A 17841-nucleotide genomic window follows, 5' to 3' on the forward strand; every position below is an offset into this window, starting at 1 on the left:
ATGCATAAACTTTATGTCAAAAAAATGCCGCGAATCGTCAATCAATAAAAACAGCATGTTGTGTCAATAAAAATTGCAAATCCCGGTGCGGGATAAAAAAGAAAATATAACTTCTATGGAAATTGAAATTACAGAAGCCACGTACGAACTGCAGGAAAAATCATCCGTTCAGTGTATTAAATTGCACAGTCATGTAAGTTATCAGTGTTTTTACGATTTATCGCATAGATTAAGTTTCAATTAAGACAAAGCTAAAAATTCTTTAGCTTATACAATTATTGTTATTGTATTACTACATTAGTATTTATAATAACTTTTTACGGTAATGTACAACTTCTTTTGAATTCTTCAAAGTCAAATGTTGTAGGCTGGAACACTTTTTAAAACAATTTATACAATTTCCTTACTGCATCCCACTCAAGAATACTATTTTATGTTATAAATAAGTCATTTACAATCTAAGAAATTAATTCCATAACCTTGAAAGCAATGAAAATTTCAAGTTAGCTACCTACAACTTCTAATTTAGTAGTAGGTACATCAATTTGAATAATAGTGATAATTTGGGAATGAAAACAGTAAAGGTACCTTTAAAATTGTGTATAATTATGGTAGGATATATTTTTCTATAAATTATCAGTCAGATCAATTTCCAAACATTTGAAAAATCGGAATTGGATCTCTAAAATGAAATATTATTTACAGTCATAAAGGAGAAGTTATTTAGAATAGGTAATAAAAGTGTCAGTGGAATTGTTTCCAATCAACCCTGTTCAAAATTACCCGGATTGACCTTATATTATATGAAACTACACTTTTAACACAAAAAATTCAACACCATCTATTCTATTGTCACTTGTGCCTTATAAGCGAGAAGGCTGCCTATTTAACATAGTAATAGTTTCTTTCCTTTTAGTATTGTTTGTGTATTTTTAAATTGTTTTGTATTGTTTCAGACAAAATGATGTTTATATCGATAAAATTTATAATACTTCTGATCGCTGCAGTTGTAATATACTTCTACACGTCGCTACACTTATTCAAGGCAGTGTACAAAGCGTCAGACGTTATTATTGATGAACTATTTCACATACCGCAAGGAATCGCTTTCTGTGAGCGTAATTTCACGAGATGGGACCCCAAAATAACTACTTTACCAGGTCTTTATGTAGCTTCAACCATTATATCTTTTTTTAACCTAGATTGTAACACATATAACCTACGTTTCGTAAATTTACTCGCGTCATGCATGAATTTAGTAATCTTCTCTTTTCTGTTGAAGTTTATATACGGACACACGGGGAGTCAAATTAAGATTGTTCTACAAGCTGTTAGTTTGGCTATTCTTCCTCCATTATACTTTTTCTCCTTTGTGTACTATACTGAAACTCTGTCTCTGCTTATGTTGTTAATTTTTTCTATATCGTCAATTGTTTTAAAGAGTTACTGGCTTGTGTTTTTAAATGGAGGGTTGTGTGTGTTAGTTCGGCAGACAAATGTCGTTTGGATAGCCATGATGTTTGGGCATAGAGTCATCGACTTGTTTATACGTAGCTCAAGGGTCTATGGAAACCAGTATTTGAACAAGACAGCGATTCGTCGAAGTATTATCGCTAATAACATAGATTCGTCTAAATTAAAGCGATACTACAACCTAAGTGATGTATTTATAGCTGTAAAATATCATATAAGTACATGTTTTGTTAATGTGTTCAAGTTTTTATCGTTATCTGAATTCGTTATAATGTTTCAACATGCGTTAGTGTTGCTAGGTTTTGTAGTTTTCGTTTATATTAACGGTTCGATTGTAGTGGGTGATAAAAGCGCACATGAGGCAACACTGCACTTGCCACAGATGCTGTATTTCCTACTATTTTATGGTGTGTTTGGGTTGCCATATGTATTGGCTAGGTTTTCGTCTACTTTGAAGTTAATATCACGTAATAAACTTAAGGTTGTGTTATTAGCTGTTTTGTTCACAGCTATAGTTCATTTTAATACCTTAGTACATCCATATCTCTTAGCCGATAATAGGCATTATACTTTCTACATTTGGAATCGCTGGTTTGGAAAATATGAATACGCGAAATATGCAATGATACCAGCGTATATTTTCCTCCTCTTTAGTTTATATGATAATTTAAGAGATCAGAATTGCGTTGCGTTTTTACTGCCATACACAATAGCGTTGTTTTTAACTGTAGGGTTGCAAAAACTTCTTGATGTGAGGTACTTTTTGGTTCCCTATTTAATCAGTAGGTTACGATTCGCAAAGTCTTCGTATAAGGTTGCCACTTTCGAGTTTTTGTGGTACTTGGCTATCAATGTTGGTATGTTTTATGTGTTTTTCAATAAGGAAGTTAAGTGGGTAGATTTTAATGCGCCACAACGGATAATTTGGTAGATTCCGGTAGTTTTAAGTAAGACATTCCCAAAAATTGTTAAACATATTAGATAGTAAAACTTTTAAGGTATTTTTTTTTTGTTTCGTCATGCAAGTGTGGATTGAATTAAAATGTATTTTCTGTTTATAAGGACATTAATTTTGTATCTATTCATTGTATAATATTTCGAAATTGATAATTATATTTGTTTATTTAATAATTAATTGTTATGAAATAAATCAGCAATTGTGTAAAAAATCATAATAAAGGCATTATTTAATATCACAAATAATTGATTATTATATTATTCTTAATTAAAAATGCAATACCTACTAACTTTACCTAGTGACTTTAAAGCCCCTAAATGTTCCATACCCTATACACAGGGTGTCCCACTGTTGGTATACTAAGCTCAAAGGAGGTTATAGTTTTGCATACGCTGTAAAAAGTTCGTAAAAAATACTAATAAAATTCCAGACGCATTTTTTTTTCAAATAGATGAATTCTTAAAACTATGTGTACACTCATAACAAGGAACCCGCCCAACTTTGCCGCCAGCACGTGAGCTATCGTTTAAGATTATGTTTTCATAGACAAAATGCTCACATTAGAGAAGCGGTATATGCCGGCTGCGCGAAGCTAGAGAAGAAAACATGGATTTTCAGGAAAAATTTAGCAAAAAATTTTTGACGTAATTTTGTTGTTTAATTATTTTTTACGTTATCAGTGTATGCTAAACTACAAGTCTCTTAGCGCTTAGTATACCAATAGTGGGACACCCTAAACAGATCGTGTAGACAGAATGCTAAGAGTAACCTTTCTCTATGTGAATTCATGAAATCAGTTCTGGTAAGTTACCATGTATTAAAGCAGTATTATTTCCAATATGCGAAAGGGATGGCGCTAGACGACGTTAGTTCTGTCACTTTTCCACATTGGAATTAATACTGCTTTTTCACGGTAAACTGATGTTGGTACAAAAACTTTATAATTTCTACACCAAAAATAAATAATTTCATATTTATAATAATATAAGGATGTTTATTAATCAAACAGTGTACAGTACTCCAAAATTAATAATGCGCATGAAAATCTTCGCTAATTGTCGTATTTCCAAAATGTATTTCATTTGACTAAACAAATTTTACTAAATTATGCATGAAGAAAATGCATTTAAACACTCTATATACATATCGTCTTCGGACGCTCCGGGAATATGACAGTTACCGAACTGTGACGAAGATTTCTATGTGCATTATCACTTTTGGAGTACTGTACATAACAGTTGTTATACATAAATAAATAAAAAACTCCTTTTTTTGCGATAATGGCAACATATCAGTGTTATTAAACAAGGTAACTTGTAAAAATTGGCTCATTTATTCAAAATAAATGTCTAGTCACTTAAGTTAGAATAAATGAAAATGGCATTTAAGAATTGTATGTAAGATTAATTTTTTATAACGAATGATTTGTGAATAAATGTTTGAAATTATTTTTGTTGTTTTATTTTCTCAAATACACAGTCTTTAACATATTATGTACTTGAATATTATAATTTATCATAGTTATGATAGGTAGTTACCTATATTCATTATTTTGGTAAGGTTCACAATGATGTGTTTGTTTGTTTAAACGCGCTAATCTCGGGAACTACTAGTCCAATTTGAAACATTCTTCCTGTGTTAGATAGCCCATTCATCGAGGAAGGCTATAGGCTATATATCATCACGCTAAGACCAACAGGAGCGGAGCGCAGCTAGCACTTAATATTACGATAATCCTATGTGTATGAGGATAGATACACATAATATAACGTATAACAGGATAGGATTCGGTTTAAAAAATAAAAGACAAGATTAAAAAACGACATTTATTTTGTATTACAAATATAAATCACAACTACAATTCTTAAAATATGGTAACATTTCGTGAACACCATGTGTCATTCGTTTAAGAAGAAAATGTAAAATATAAAAAAAACATTTATAGGGGGCCATTCCTAAAATATAAACGTTTTCTATTATGGGGCCAATAAAGTGTTAGATTTTGTATTAAGTTATTAACTCTTTTTTTTTTAATTTTACGTCTAAAAATTGCAAACCATGTTGAAAATAATGGTTTTTAATAGAACACATCCATATATTTTCATACACATACAAATTTTTACAATTATAATAGTGGCCTAATTTTAATTTTACAATATTCATTGACCCCTTTATTAAGATAGGCTCAAAAATAAAGACGATTTTTATAAAATAGTCTCATAATAACATTCTGATTTCTTGTTAAATTAGGTAAGTAAACTATAGGAACGTAACACAATATTAAATTAATTTATTAAATATTAATTTAAAAAATATCACAATTCAAAGGGTACAAAAATATAAAAATAAATTCAAATTCAATATTATATGTAAAAATATAATAAATTTATTAAATTCATGAAATTGTAAATAGGAATGTAAGATTTAATTATGCTAGTTAAAGGTTATAAAAACAACAGTTAAGTATTTTCATTTAGATTAATCGTAAAATGATTCAATAAATTATTGGAAATATTACATTAAACTTGCCCTACCGCGAGATCACTTGTATGGAATCTAAGGGCGTATTCAGAAAGAAAGCTTGAAACTTATAAGCGCTTATCGGCGCTTACCGGCGCTTGTCAGCGCTGGTAACCCGCGCAGGAAAATATATGAACATGCGCCGATAAGCACTGATCGGCGCCGACAAGTTCCGACAAGCTTCAACAAGCGCTGGTCACTGGTCAGTGCGGGCGCTGCCATGTAAAATTTGTTTTGGTCTGCTTCAAACGGCTTCCTTTGTGTAGAACGAACCAGCGTTGACAAGTGCCGATAAGTGCTTATAAGTTTCAAGCTTTCTTTCTGAATACGCCCTAAATTCATACTAGTAAATGATATAACAATTAAAAAGGTGTAGATAGGTTACCAACACAACATTCTATCTTCAAACGTCACACTAACGCACACACGATTAGACGTCACAGTGAGATGGCATGATTCAACTATTGTGAGCGAAAAAGAGACAACTAAAGTTGGCTAATCGGCCACATTTCGCCACTCCCTATCTACGACTTTTTACTTATTTCCTACTATTATTATTAATGAGAAATTATGTCTGTAACGATTTTAGGGCTGAACCAGAGCACGATTTGTATCAAATTTGGATAAAAAATTTAAAAAAACTTAAACAAATAATCTCAATTGATTCGGACAAAGACGTGGTATTGTTTTTTAATATTAAACATTTATTAATCATTGAAATGCCGCGTTGTTTTTGGCGGCAATACTAACTTTTTATAAATCTATATTCAGACGTAACCGATAAAAGTGTGAACGCTGCAATTTTTGAATTATTTCTTGGTTTTTTTCCTGTGATTTCTATACGATTAAATAACGTATTATTTTACGATATTCAAGATAATTCTTTTCTCAAAAAATTAAGCAATATTGCACAAACGATTAAACTTGTCAATAAATTAAGTACAGTTTACCTACTAAAAATTTATCGGATAAAAGGAGCTAGCGACTTAGTATCTAGTATCTACAAAAAAAAATAATATCAAAATGATAAAAATAAAAACGAAATAAGTAACTAGGTATGTACTTTAAGTACATAAATAAAATTCACGCATAGGAATTATTTGATAAAATTTTAGTAAATATTAAAATATTCATCGTTTTAAAATGCATTTGATCACGTATAGTATACATTAAAATTAAATAATAACGGCCTTACTAATAAAAAGTTAAACAATGGATAAATTTCTACCATTTTTTTGTACCATAGCTGCTATGTATGTGTCTTGTGTCCTGCTCTTGCTCACATGAAACGTCAATCATAAAAGCAAGACAGGTTATTGCAATAACTAATCCATTGCATAGCGAATGGGTAACATTTTATTAGTAAGACCGTAAATAATTTAATAAAATCTCTCAAAATATTAAAAATTAATAAATAATTTACATAATATATTATTTTTCTTCACTTATATTACTCAATTCCCCAATATAACGGTCTTACATGGATAAACTATTAAAAATCCTCTGATTATCAGAATTTTAAAAATATCCTATGCTCTATCAGCGCTTTGAATTTCATCACAATCGACTCATCTGTAGCCTATACAACCGAATGACTATCAAAATAAATACATTGAAAAATGACAAAATAATGACTCAAAACCCACATACTATGCTTTTCAAATAAGAATAGGATTAATTCTGCGCCATTTTTTGTTATTTTTAACAAAATAATTTAATAAATAACGTTCTCTATTTAATTTACATGTAAAAATCATGTAAAATAAAATATTTTTCCATAATTTTTTCAACCAAAAATCTAAAAACTGTCTTCAACAACAACCTAACCAATTTCAAGCACCAGCTTTCAAATCAAAAAACGAATTATCAAAATCAGTGCACCCAGTCGTAAGTTCTGGTAACAATAAAAAATAAACTTAAAACAAAAAAAATATATATACAAAATCGGTTCACCCTGTCCAATCTTCCGTCAAAAAAAAATTGAGACCCTCCTTTTTTAAAGTCAGTTAAAAATGACATCTAAATCCATTTATCCTCCTTCTTCAACAACGGCGTAGATTCCTCCTTTTCCTTCACCGGGCTTATGTCGGGTTTTCCATTGGAATATTTGGCTATACTACCGGATACTATGTACGGTATCCCGGAATGGTCTGACGTCAGCGGGTTATAGTATTGACGGTAGCAAAATGTCGCTACTGAGAGCCCTAGTATCGAACCTACTAGGACATCTGAAATTTGTTTTTTTATGATTTAACAGGAATATTTAGTAGATTTTTTGTTTGTTAGTCTGAGAGATGATAGGATGAAAACAAGGGTACTAGTTTGTGATTTAATGTAATAAGTTTTACTAATCCCTACTAAACTATACTAATATTATAAAGCTGAAGAGTTATAAATTTATAAAGAATAGAAAAAATTCGATCACGAGGCGGGACTCGAACCCGCATCCTTCGCGCCATTCCGGGGCGGATGCCTAACCAACTCAATATCATATTGGTTAAGATGGTTGTTAAATCATCTCAATAGATGGCGCGCGGTGTGTCCCTTAAGACACATAAAACTGAAAGGATAGAATAAATTCGATTACTCAGGCGGGTCACGAGTGGCTGAGTTGGTTAGGCATCCGCCCCGGAATGGCGCGAAGGATGCGGGTTCGAGTCCCGCCTCGTGATCGAATTTTTTATATTCTTTATAAATTTATATTTATAAAGCATTTGAATGCCATAAAAACCAAAAAATATAAAAGCTGAAGAGTTGTTTATTTGTTTGAACGCGCTAATCTCGGGAACTACTAGTCCGATTTTAAAATATCGATATTTTAGATAGCCCATTTATCGAGGAAGGCTATAGGCTATATCATCATGCTAAGACCAACAGGAACGGCGCAATGCGGGTGAAGAAATCGCGGGGTACAGCTAGTAATATTATAAATGCAAAAGTAACTCTGTGTGTCTGTTACGCTTTCCCGCTTAAACCTCTCAACCGATTTTGATGAAATTTGGCACAGACAATCTTTAGACCCTGAGAAAGAACAAAGGCTACCTTTTATTGCGAAATATGTACCACGGGCGAAGCCGGGGCGGACCGTTAGTTTCAAATAATTTCTTAATAAAAATGGGTGTCGTTTAGTATATTGGAAAAATCTATGGGAGATTTAAAAAAATATAAGGGATATTATGAATATTTTGACGATGGTATTTATTACTGAACAAATAAATAAAATGTTGTTGTATGTGTTGTCATATGTAAAAAATTAGCACCAAAAGCAATTTTTTCACAACAAAAAAATCACTCACTCGGGAATCGAACCCGCATAATTTTAAATAATTATAAATTATTTTTTATAGTATTAAAAAATAAAAAATCTTACCCTGCCAATGATGATGGTAATCACAAGTCCTCGACAGTGCTATACAACCGGCCAATACAAGCGGTGCTAGCGTGCACGAGATTCGAACCGACGACCCCCGCCTTCGAGCCAACACTCCGAGCCTACCGCAGATCCATAGCGACGCGATGCCCAACGAACAGAAGGACACTGGGAACATAGAACAGATATACTATTAATATTTTATGTAAGGAGTGGAAAATTTGTATGATTTGATTAATTAAGGAACTATATTATTTTATTTATTTATTTATTTATTTAACTCTTTAATAGTTGTACAGAAACCTTAGAACTACTTACACATAGAAAAGAGTACAACTATTTTGGCGGCCTTATCAATTAATAGTGATCTCTTCCAGGCAACCACGGTAAAAGGTAAACAAGCAAAAGGATCACTCATTGGCGGGACGAGAACAGAAAAAGAATAATTAATGGCAAGAAAACAAAAAGTAATAATATATATCTACCTTATTATGTAAAACATATAAGCGCATAGCTACATAATATTTTAGAATCTAAAATGTAACGTATATATTTTTACAAATTTTACACAAAAATTTCAAAACTATTATTGACTAGCTTCCGCCCGCGACTCCGTCCGCGCGGATGTCGGTCTTCGCGTGGATGGTTTATTTCTCCATTTTGAGTAACTCTGACAATGACATCTTATAAATATCAATTGGACCCAAATACGGCTAGGCCTATAATAATACGCAACGTGTGTTCGCGGTTCTACAGAACAACGTCTATGGATAAAACTGAAAAATTAAGATTAATTTTTTTCTACGTATTTTTCCAGGATAAAAAGTATCCTATTTTACGCCCAGGATAATAAGGTATAATTATACCAAGTTTCATCGAAATCGAACCGTTAGTTTTCACGTGATGCCTTCACATACAGACAGACAGACAGACAGACAGACAGACGACAGACAGACAAAAAAATTTTTAATCACATATTTGGGTTTGGTATCGATCCAGTAACACCCCCATGTATTTATTTTTTCAATATTTTCAATGTACAGAATTGACCCTTCTACAGATTTATTATATGTATAGATAAAGATTGTATAGAAAAGGAAAATAAAACAGTAAAAACGTAAATGTTGATTTAACAAAATCAAAAACACAACAATTAGCTTGAAAATGACATTGAAATAAATAAAAAAAATCACTTTAGAATAAAAAAATATGCAACGTATTACATATAAAAACATTAATAAAAGACATTGAAAAAAAATATACCAGACGAATTGAGAACTTCCTCCTTTTTTTTGAAGTCGGTTAAAAAACAATCCTTAACAAATTCGAAGCACTCATTCCATAATACTTAATTTTACAAAACATGTTTGTCTATCTGTCTGTCTGCATACTCACAACTGCTATGCCCACTGGGGAATGACTTTCTCCCCTCCATAATATCCGCCATGTCCCCCGTACACTTGAGATCTGCCGTTTCGACTCCATCGGGAAAACATCGGTAGAAGAAGTCTGGTCTGGGGCGACCTAGAAATAAAAGGAACTAGAATTACAAGCCGATAGTCTAGCTTAGCTATAGATAAAAAGATCGGGATCGGGTATACCGAGCACACGTGTCAGAAGCGAAACTTCTTTGACAAGATTCAAAGACTCCAAAATCATCACATTACTCCATGACGTGACGGTATTGCCATGAAGCGACCTTGAAATTTCACTCTAAACAGTACACTCACAACACTCACCTGCTATAAGTTTGACGGTGTCTGTCAAAATACCGGTGATACCCAGCGATAATGTCCACGCAAGAAGAAACTGAAATAATTTAAACTTTTTTAGGATAGAGAAAATAAAACACTAGAAAAATACGATGCAAAAGAAGAAAAGATTTTAAGTTCCATCACAATTATAATCGAGCTATTTAAAAAAAATATAAGCAAAGGTATGATCTTAGAACCGAGGCGGTCCTGGGTTCGAACTTTGATTCCCTGTGGAGGCGAAAAAAAAAACGGGCTGGTAGGACACAGAAGGCTGATCACGTTCTTGTCCCTAAATAAAGTCGATCAGTGAAACAGATGTATGCACTATGCATAATGCATGGACACGCAAGCAACATGCAAGGACACGGGACTTAATTTTTTTTTTACTTTTTCAAAGATTAGACATAAACTAGAGAAGTGGTCTATGGGCACTCACCTCCAACGCGTCATTACAATCATTGCACGCCGCCCACGCGACGATAGACAACAGACAGGGCACAGACAACACAATGCCCCAGAGCATCGTCCCGGGTACGTAAGACTCGTGGCGGGGGTACTTGAGATTCTCCGCCATTTCAGACGGCTGTATAACGCGAATAAACGGTGGCATGGATTCCATGTAACTGTGAAATCAATCAATAAAAAATCAATATATCTACATTATTATTAATATTATAAAACTGAAGAGGTTATTTGTTTGTTTGAACGCGCTAATCTTGGAAATGACTGGTCCGATTTGAAAAATTATTTCGGTTTTAGATAGCTCATTTATCAAGGACGGCTATAGGCTATATATCATCACGCTACGACCTACAGGAGTGGTTAGTTAAGTATATATTCACATGTCACATTAAAGATAAGATATCCATTGTAATTGACTTATTTAAATATTGAGGTAATAACTATATCATTTATTATATTTAATTGGTGAATCATGTATTATTATGTACTAACAAAACCTAATAAATTATATATACTAAAGCCCTCTCTTGAATCACACTATCTATTAAAAAAACCGCATCCAAATATTTTGCATAGTTTTAAACATTTAAGCATACATAGGGATTGAGAACTCAACTTTGTTTTATACTAGAGATAATACTAGATTAACAGGGTGACTTCATTCATGTGGTATATTATAATTTTTAAGCTATTGCATAGCTTCTATCGCGGGCCTTGAGCGCGGGGACCTTGCGACGGCTTGTAAAAATACTTATTTTCTTCATTTTTTCTATTAATGATGCGTCTACAATTGTCTTCAATTAAATACTAAACAGTAGGTATTTTATTAACATGAAAAAAAAAGGAGATTTATAAAATAATCCTAATGAGAAGGAAATGGTGCAAGTAAACAAGGTTAAATATTTGAAATAATGTCCCCGAATTTTATTGTTTAGAGTTGTAAAATAGCTAGAGGATAGTGACTTTTCATAGCAAATTGCTTTTCTTTTTCAACAAAAATGAATAGTTTTTGTAAAAATTAATAAAGAAATTTAAAATTTTTGAGGTTAAATATTTGAATAATGCGCCCTGAATTTTAGGAGAAAGAGGTGCGAAGGGGGGAGGCAACGTTCTTTACTCACTTTTTTAGAAGGAAAACTAGTTTTTGAAAAAAAAAATAACATTTACAACTAATACAATTCACAATTTGAGGTTAATTTATATAAAAATAATAATGCACATTGCAGAATAGACAATATTCTGTGTGATATGAACTGTCAAGTTGTCAACACTTTTTTTTTTGTGAAAAAAGTGACAGACTGCAAACAGATCACAAAATTATTAATAAAATAATATAATAAAATAAAACAAATCACTTCTTTTAAATTTTATATGTATATTTGATGCATTTTATCATTTCCAAAAATGGATCTGCTTTAGTTTTTATAACCGATCTGCGCCACAAATATTCAACACTAGTGTCGCTGAAATCTTTATTGTTTAGGTTATCTCTGAAAAATCTTTTAACAACCCTCCACTGGGCTTCGATCCTCTGAGTGTGTGTCCCATCTGGAGCAATGAAGGGATTGTCTGGGTCACTATGGTTTACCTTTTTATGGATAAATCCATGGTCACCCAAACAATCATATGCCTTCCAGAAGTCGGTATGAATAGTGGTGCCCTCTTTAACATGTTTTTTTATTAGGGGCACCAAGACTTCTGCTGACCTTATATTTTCGGGACACACCTCCAACCGCAAATCTTCACTGCCATCTTCTATGAGGCCAAGTACCCAGTGGCCTTCAATATGTCTCCCTAAAAACAAACATATAGCATATTAATGACATTTTTTATTTATATTAGTATTATATATTTGATAATTGCATATTAATAGATCTTGTAACAAATGTATACGTCATATAAATATATTTTACCTTTATTGTATTTTCTCTTTCCAAATTTACTCTCGTCTATCTGTACTATCTTGCCCGGGCCACCTATCTTTCCCTTAAATTCTTGTTTTGATAACTGGTACAGCACCACCACTTCCCGGCAGTAACTGTACCAGTCAACTACGGTAACCCGGGACAAGCATTTATTGTTAACTCTGGTTCCATCCTCCCAAATAACTTTTTCGACGGGCCATTTATGGGCAAAACAATAAGTTAAGTAAAAGATTGTGGGCAATCCTATCTTTGCATTTTCAAACCAGGTCCCAATTGACCTTGCTATGCGAGCCTTGCCCTTACACTTGCCCTTATAACAAATAAAGGAACCTACAGTACGATTGGTTGTGTATATAATTTTCATGGGCATTTGGTGTTTTGGGCAAATTTTTACTTTAAGTATGAGCCCTTGCTCCTCAGCGAATGCCAGACATTGCTCTCGTGTGCCCAACTCACGCACAAGTCTGGGTAAATTATACATCTGGGCCACTTCGCTAGAATACAAGCATCGCTTAACATATGGTTCCTCATCCGAATTTAAATCATGATCAGGCTCCATCCTACGTCCAGCACTGGTCGACGGTAGTTCATTATCGTACGCTGCCATGATGTACCAGTCAAAAAATGTCACAAGGCAAACAAGGTCCAAAATACGTGCAAGATCGTTCGAAGAAAATCAAAGTCCAAAAGAATAGCCAATGTCGTCGTAGATAAATCAATAAAACTTAGAAAAGCAGAAAACAGAGCACACTCGCGTAACTACAAGAGAAACGGAATGCGCGCCAAAATTTTAAGTTTTTTTTTTTTATTTTTCTGTGTTGCAGTCTCAAAAATATTAAACTTTATCCAATTAATACCAATATTGCCTGATCTAAAAATCAGTAAATTAAATAATATTAATTTAGAATGTTTGCTAAAAGTATATATTTAATTTAATTAACTTAAAAACAATGTTAGACGATTATAACAAGTCATTTAATCCTAACTATAGTTTGTTTTGGTGTAAGTTGAAATCGCCCTAAAGTCGCTTCTGGCACTCGCCGGCCGCTGCCGCGGCACGCTCGCTTTGCTCGCTCGGCTCGTGCGGCAGTTCAGGAGTTAACCTAATACGCTCGTCGCTTCGCTCCTCGCTACCTATTTGAATACTAAAAAAAGTAAAAGTTAATCGTTTTTAAAAACTGAAGCAAGTGAGCTATAAAAATAACATTAAAATGTATCATTTATACTCTATGATAAGCTAGTATATTTTTTTGCTAATCTGTGATATGCGTCATAATAACTAATCTGTGGCTTGTTCATTGTTGTAAATACAAAATTAATGGAACGATTTTTGGCTATAATAAATTGTTAAAATAATATTTTAACAAAATAAATTGTAATTTGTAAATAAAGTGATAGGTACGTGAATATGTTTAAAAATAATGCGTGTGAGTGGGTGATAATAAGACATTTTGATACTATAATGGCTTAAGATTTTACTTAAAGTTACGTTTTTAGTACAAAAATAACCTTGAAAAATATCATTTTCAATTTCGATTTTCACAAAAACTACGCATTTTTGTTGGAAAAGAAAAGCAGTTTGTTAAGAAAATCCACTACCAGCTATCGACTAAACAGCAAAAAACAATGAAATTCGGGGACATCGAATCAAATATGCAGCCGTAAACAAAAAAAAGTATTTCTCTTATTATTTGCGTAACATGTCTTTTTTATTTGCTTAATAAAAAACTATAGTAAGTACACGAGTACAGATACAATTGTAACTTCTCCCTCTTGCAAAACATCGGTTCTTATCACTTATCGCACATTATCTTGCAATTGTAAAAAGTAAATAAATGATAGCATATGGACGTGGCTTACCAAAAAGTAGATAGAAATACAATGCGCACAATGATTTCAACAAATAAATTAAGACTGGCTGAACGTATTAGAGGCATTTTGAACACTTGTTTAATTTAATCAGACCACAATAATTCAATTTAATGCAATTTTATTTGAACCGAAACATATTTATAGTTGCACTGACATGACACTTGCCATCAAACTTGCCATAGGCTTGTTGAAAAAATATCGATACATCGATATATCGATATTTTTAATTCGAAATATCGATATTTTTTGCCGATATATTGTTAACCGATAAATCGATATATCGATATAAAATATCCAATATCGAAAATTGTATCAAAAACGATATTTTTATTTTATTTATGGATTTTGGCTAAAGTCGCTAGAATTCAAAGCCGTAAAACAAATGAAAAAATAACTGTATAGTCTATGACTTGTGTTGACACCACACTTGACAGTTGACAGTTGGCACTTCACTTGACACTTCACTACTTCAGTTGTTCTTTTGTTTCTGGTTTCAAGGTTCGCGTCCGGCGTCGCTAGTAATCAAATTCAAATTCATCAAAATAACCTGTAAACCTGAAAATAACCTAAATCTGTTATCTCGTGAATTGTTTACTGTTTTAAGATTACAATTGATATTATTGCGCTAAATACACTGTTATTTTAAAACCACTTTTTTTTTAATTTTGCCGATATATCGATATATCGATAATTTTTCCGCGATATATCAATGCCGATATTGATATTTTTTTTAAATATCGATGTATCGATATATCGATATTTTTTTTCACTTTCGACATCCCTAACTTGCCATTGTGACCAATTGTGACAGCCATAGGTGACAGCGAATCAACAGCGAATAGCGATTGCGACGTCAGACGTGTGACATTTTCATTCACGTTCAGGATCAGAATTACCTACTATTTTATAGTTTGTACTGCTAAATATTACTTTTTAAGCTATTGCATAGCTTCTATCGCGGGCCTTGAGCGCGGGGACCGAATCGAGAAATTCTGTAACGAAAAACCTCACGCACCCCACTCCGACGGGCGGGGTGTGGCTGGAAGGCATAGCATGCAATAGCTTTGCCGCTGCAGGCGGCAGTCCCCGAGTGCAACACGTCGTTTTTTTTATAATTTAACTAACTGCTCATTCAGAGAATCACTCAGGAATAACGTAGCTTTCCACTGGTAACAGATTATTCCTATACCTACTAAAAATAAAATCTGTCCTATATGTAGCGGAAAATTTAAGCGCTAGCCTGAACCTGCGCCCTTCAGCGTAGGCGCATTTTACTTCTAGAAATATAAGTTATTTTAGTAATAATTGTATGATGGTTGTGACAGTATCCATGTCCCCTAAAAATTAATCTCAGCGATATAGTTTCGTGCCGTCTGTTTTTCTCGTTAAAGATAGCTTCTATAAGCTTATAAGAATTTTCAAAATCTTTCGAGTAGAGTTTAGTTTAGTTGAACAAGTATAGTATAAAATAGTTTCTTCTAAATATTAGAAATAAGACACGTAACTGTAGAGTTGATAGTGGTTTTAGAAGTTAATGTAGAGTACAAACAATATCTATACTAATATTACAAAGCTGAAGAGTTTGTTTGTTTGAACGCGCTTATCTCAGGAACTACTGGTCCGATTTGAAATTTCGAAATTTAGGTGTTACGGCGGTGAATGAATGTCTATAGTCACCGCGCTTCAAGCCGTCGGTCTCAACTGCTTGAAGCGGTCCATGTACGGCCACCCTAAGATAGCCCATATATCGAGGAAGGCTAGGCTACATTATATCATCACGCTAAGACCAACAGGAGCAGAGCATTGCGGGTTAAACCGCGGGTCACAGCTAGTTAAGTAATATTGACATAAAATATATGCAAAGAAATCAAATAAAAAAGAAAACATCGCTTACAGTTAAGTGGAGGCAGGAATAAAAACAGAAATAAGTGATATTGTTTTATTTCATAACATAGTTACAAAATATAGAATTGTACAAACGACACCTTACTTTACAGTGACTTAATATAACTTATAAAAAAAAAAAATATCCCATAATAAAATAGATGCTATGTAGTTCCACTTTTTCTATGAGATACAGATAATAAAACTATTGTTAATTTTTTAATAAGTCTTTTGAAACATAAGAAATACATTTTTTTTAGGTTATTATGATTTTTATGTGATACCATATACACATTTACTTATTAAATTATAGTGATATAAAAATAAATGAAAAATTAATAACATAAGTACAGTACGATTAAAACTTAATGGCGGCCCAGAACATTAATCTGATGCGCAGAAAACAATTTTAGATATTATCGGAACGGGTCGGATACGCGCGCGCTCGTGCATTCGCAGTTAACTTCCGAACCGACATTAAAGTTTGAATCGAACTTTATTAAGAGTTTATATTTTAATTTCAAATCCAAAGCATAAATATCACAAAGAAGAGATTTCTTTATCAGATTTTTATATTTATATAATATTATTAATTAATAACTCGAGGCACTCTAAATTTACAGGCACTAAGCTCCTTAAATACAACATTCATGAGAAACTAGACTACTTGTACGTTTTATTAAGTACATTACAACTTTTTTAAATAAAATGACCTACTTCTATACTGTTATGTGTATGTATATTTCTACTTGACCCACAAATATACCTTTAATATGGTATACAAAATCATACACACAAAATACCAAGGCGTAGTTGTAAAATATTTATTATCTGTAGAGCAATTTAGCGTAGTATAGCTTACTGGAAAAATAGAAGTACAAAATAAATACTCTTGTATAAACCTAAGTCATAAAATAATAATCTGGTAACATTTTTATAAATAAATGATTTTACTCCAAAAATATATATTGCTCATGGAATACTCCGTCATTGGATTGCTCAAAGACTATGAGTTCCCATTTAAAATGTTTTATTTCTAAACGTTATGACCGAGAACTGATTCAAAAGAAAAAAAAAAGTGAAATCAGCGGTTTAATAGGTTAAAAAAAGAGAAACAACATGACAAAAAACTGTATAGTATCATGAAGTAACAAGCGTTATTTACAGGGTGTCCCACTTTTGGTATACTAAGCGCGAAGGGACTTTTAGTTTAGCATAGTTACACTGATCACGTAAAAAATACAACAAAATTACGTCAAAAATTTTTTGCTACATTTTTCCTGAAAATCCAACTTTTCTTCTCTAGCTTCGCGCAGCCGGCATATACCGCTTCTTAAATGTAATCATTTTGTCTATGAAAACATAATCTTAAACGATAACTCACGTGCTGGTGGTAAAGTTGGGCGGGTTGCTTGTTATGGGTGTACACAAAGAGTTTTAAGAATTCATCTATTTGAAAAAAAAAATGCGTCTGTAATTTTATAAGTATTTTTTACGTACTCAGCGTATGCAAAAGTATATTGAGCTTAAGTAGTATACCAACGGTTGGACAACCTGTATATCGAAAGTTCGATCATAACATAACATTTCGGTAATAAAGAATAAATAAAAATAACTATAATG

The 17841-nt window shown here is 32.6% G+C and overlaps 2 protein-coding genes across 2 annotated transcripts; one reads left to right on the forward strand and one right to left on the reverse strand.

Moving 5' to 3' along the window:
- On the forward strand, positions 1-2555 carry LOC123702384 (putative Dol-P-Glc:Glc(2)Man(9)GlcNAc(2)-PP-Dol alpha-1,2-glucosyltransferase). Its single transcript, XM_045650124.1, has 2 exons — positions 1-193; positions 957-2555. Exon 2 carries the CDS (start codon positions 962-964, stop codon positions 2402-2404), a length of 1443 nt encoding a protein of 480 aa, XP_045506080.1. The 5' UTR covers positions 1-193; positions 957-961; the 3' UTR covers positions 2405-2555.
- A 4379-nt stretch (positions 2556-6934) lies between these two features.
- LOC123702385 (phospholipid phosphatase 5) lies at positions 6935-14489 on the reverse strand. Its single transcript, XM_045650125.1, has 6 exons — positions 14323-14489; positions 10512-10698; positions 10061-10130; positions 9717-9845; positions 8322-8489; positions 6935-7179 (listed from the first exon to the last, which is right to left on the reverse strand). The coding sequence occupies exons 1-6, from the start codon at positions 14397-14399 to the stop codon at positions 6971-6973; spliced, it is 840 nt and encodes a 279-aa protein (XP_045506081.1). The 5' UTR covers positions 14400-14489; the 3' UTR covers positions 6935-6970.
- Positions 14490-17841: the final 3352 nt, after the last annotated feature.

The sequence above is a fragment of the Colias croceus genome, chromosome 23 (assembly GCF_905220415.1).
Source record: "Colias croceus chromosome 23, ilColCroc2.1".
Classification (NCBI taxonomy): domain Eukaryota; kingdom Metazoa; phylum Arthropoda; class Insecta; order Lepidoptera; family Pieridae; genus Colias; species Colias croceus.

Excerpts from the sequence above, each read along its gene's own strand:
- LOC123702385 (XM_045650125.1), bottom strand. The coding sequence starts at position 14,399 with ATGCCTCTAATACGTTCAGCCAGTCTTAATTTATTTGTTGAAATCATT. Across the intron at positions 9,846-10,060 it reads CACCGTCAAACTTATAGCAG|GTCGCCCCAGACCAGACTTC; the intron begins GTGAGTGTTGTG and ends TTTTATTTCTAG. Across the intron at positions 7,180-8,321 it reads TTACCATCATCATTGGCAGG|ATGTCCTAGTAGGTTCGATA; the intron begins GTAAGATTTTTT and ends AACAAATTTCAG.
- LOC123702384 (XM_045650124.1), top strand. The coding sequence starts at position 962 with ATGATGTTTATATCGATAAAATTTATAATACTTCTGATCGCTGCAGTT.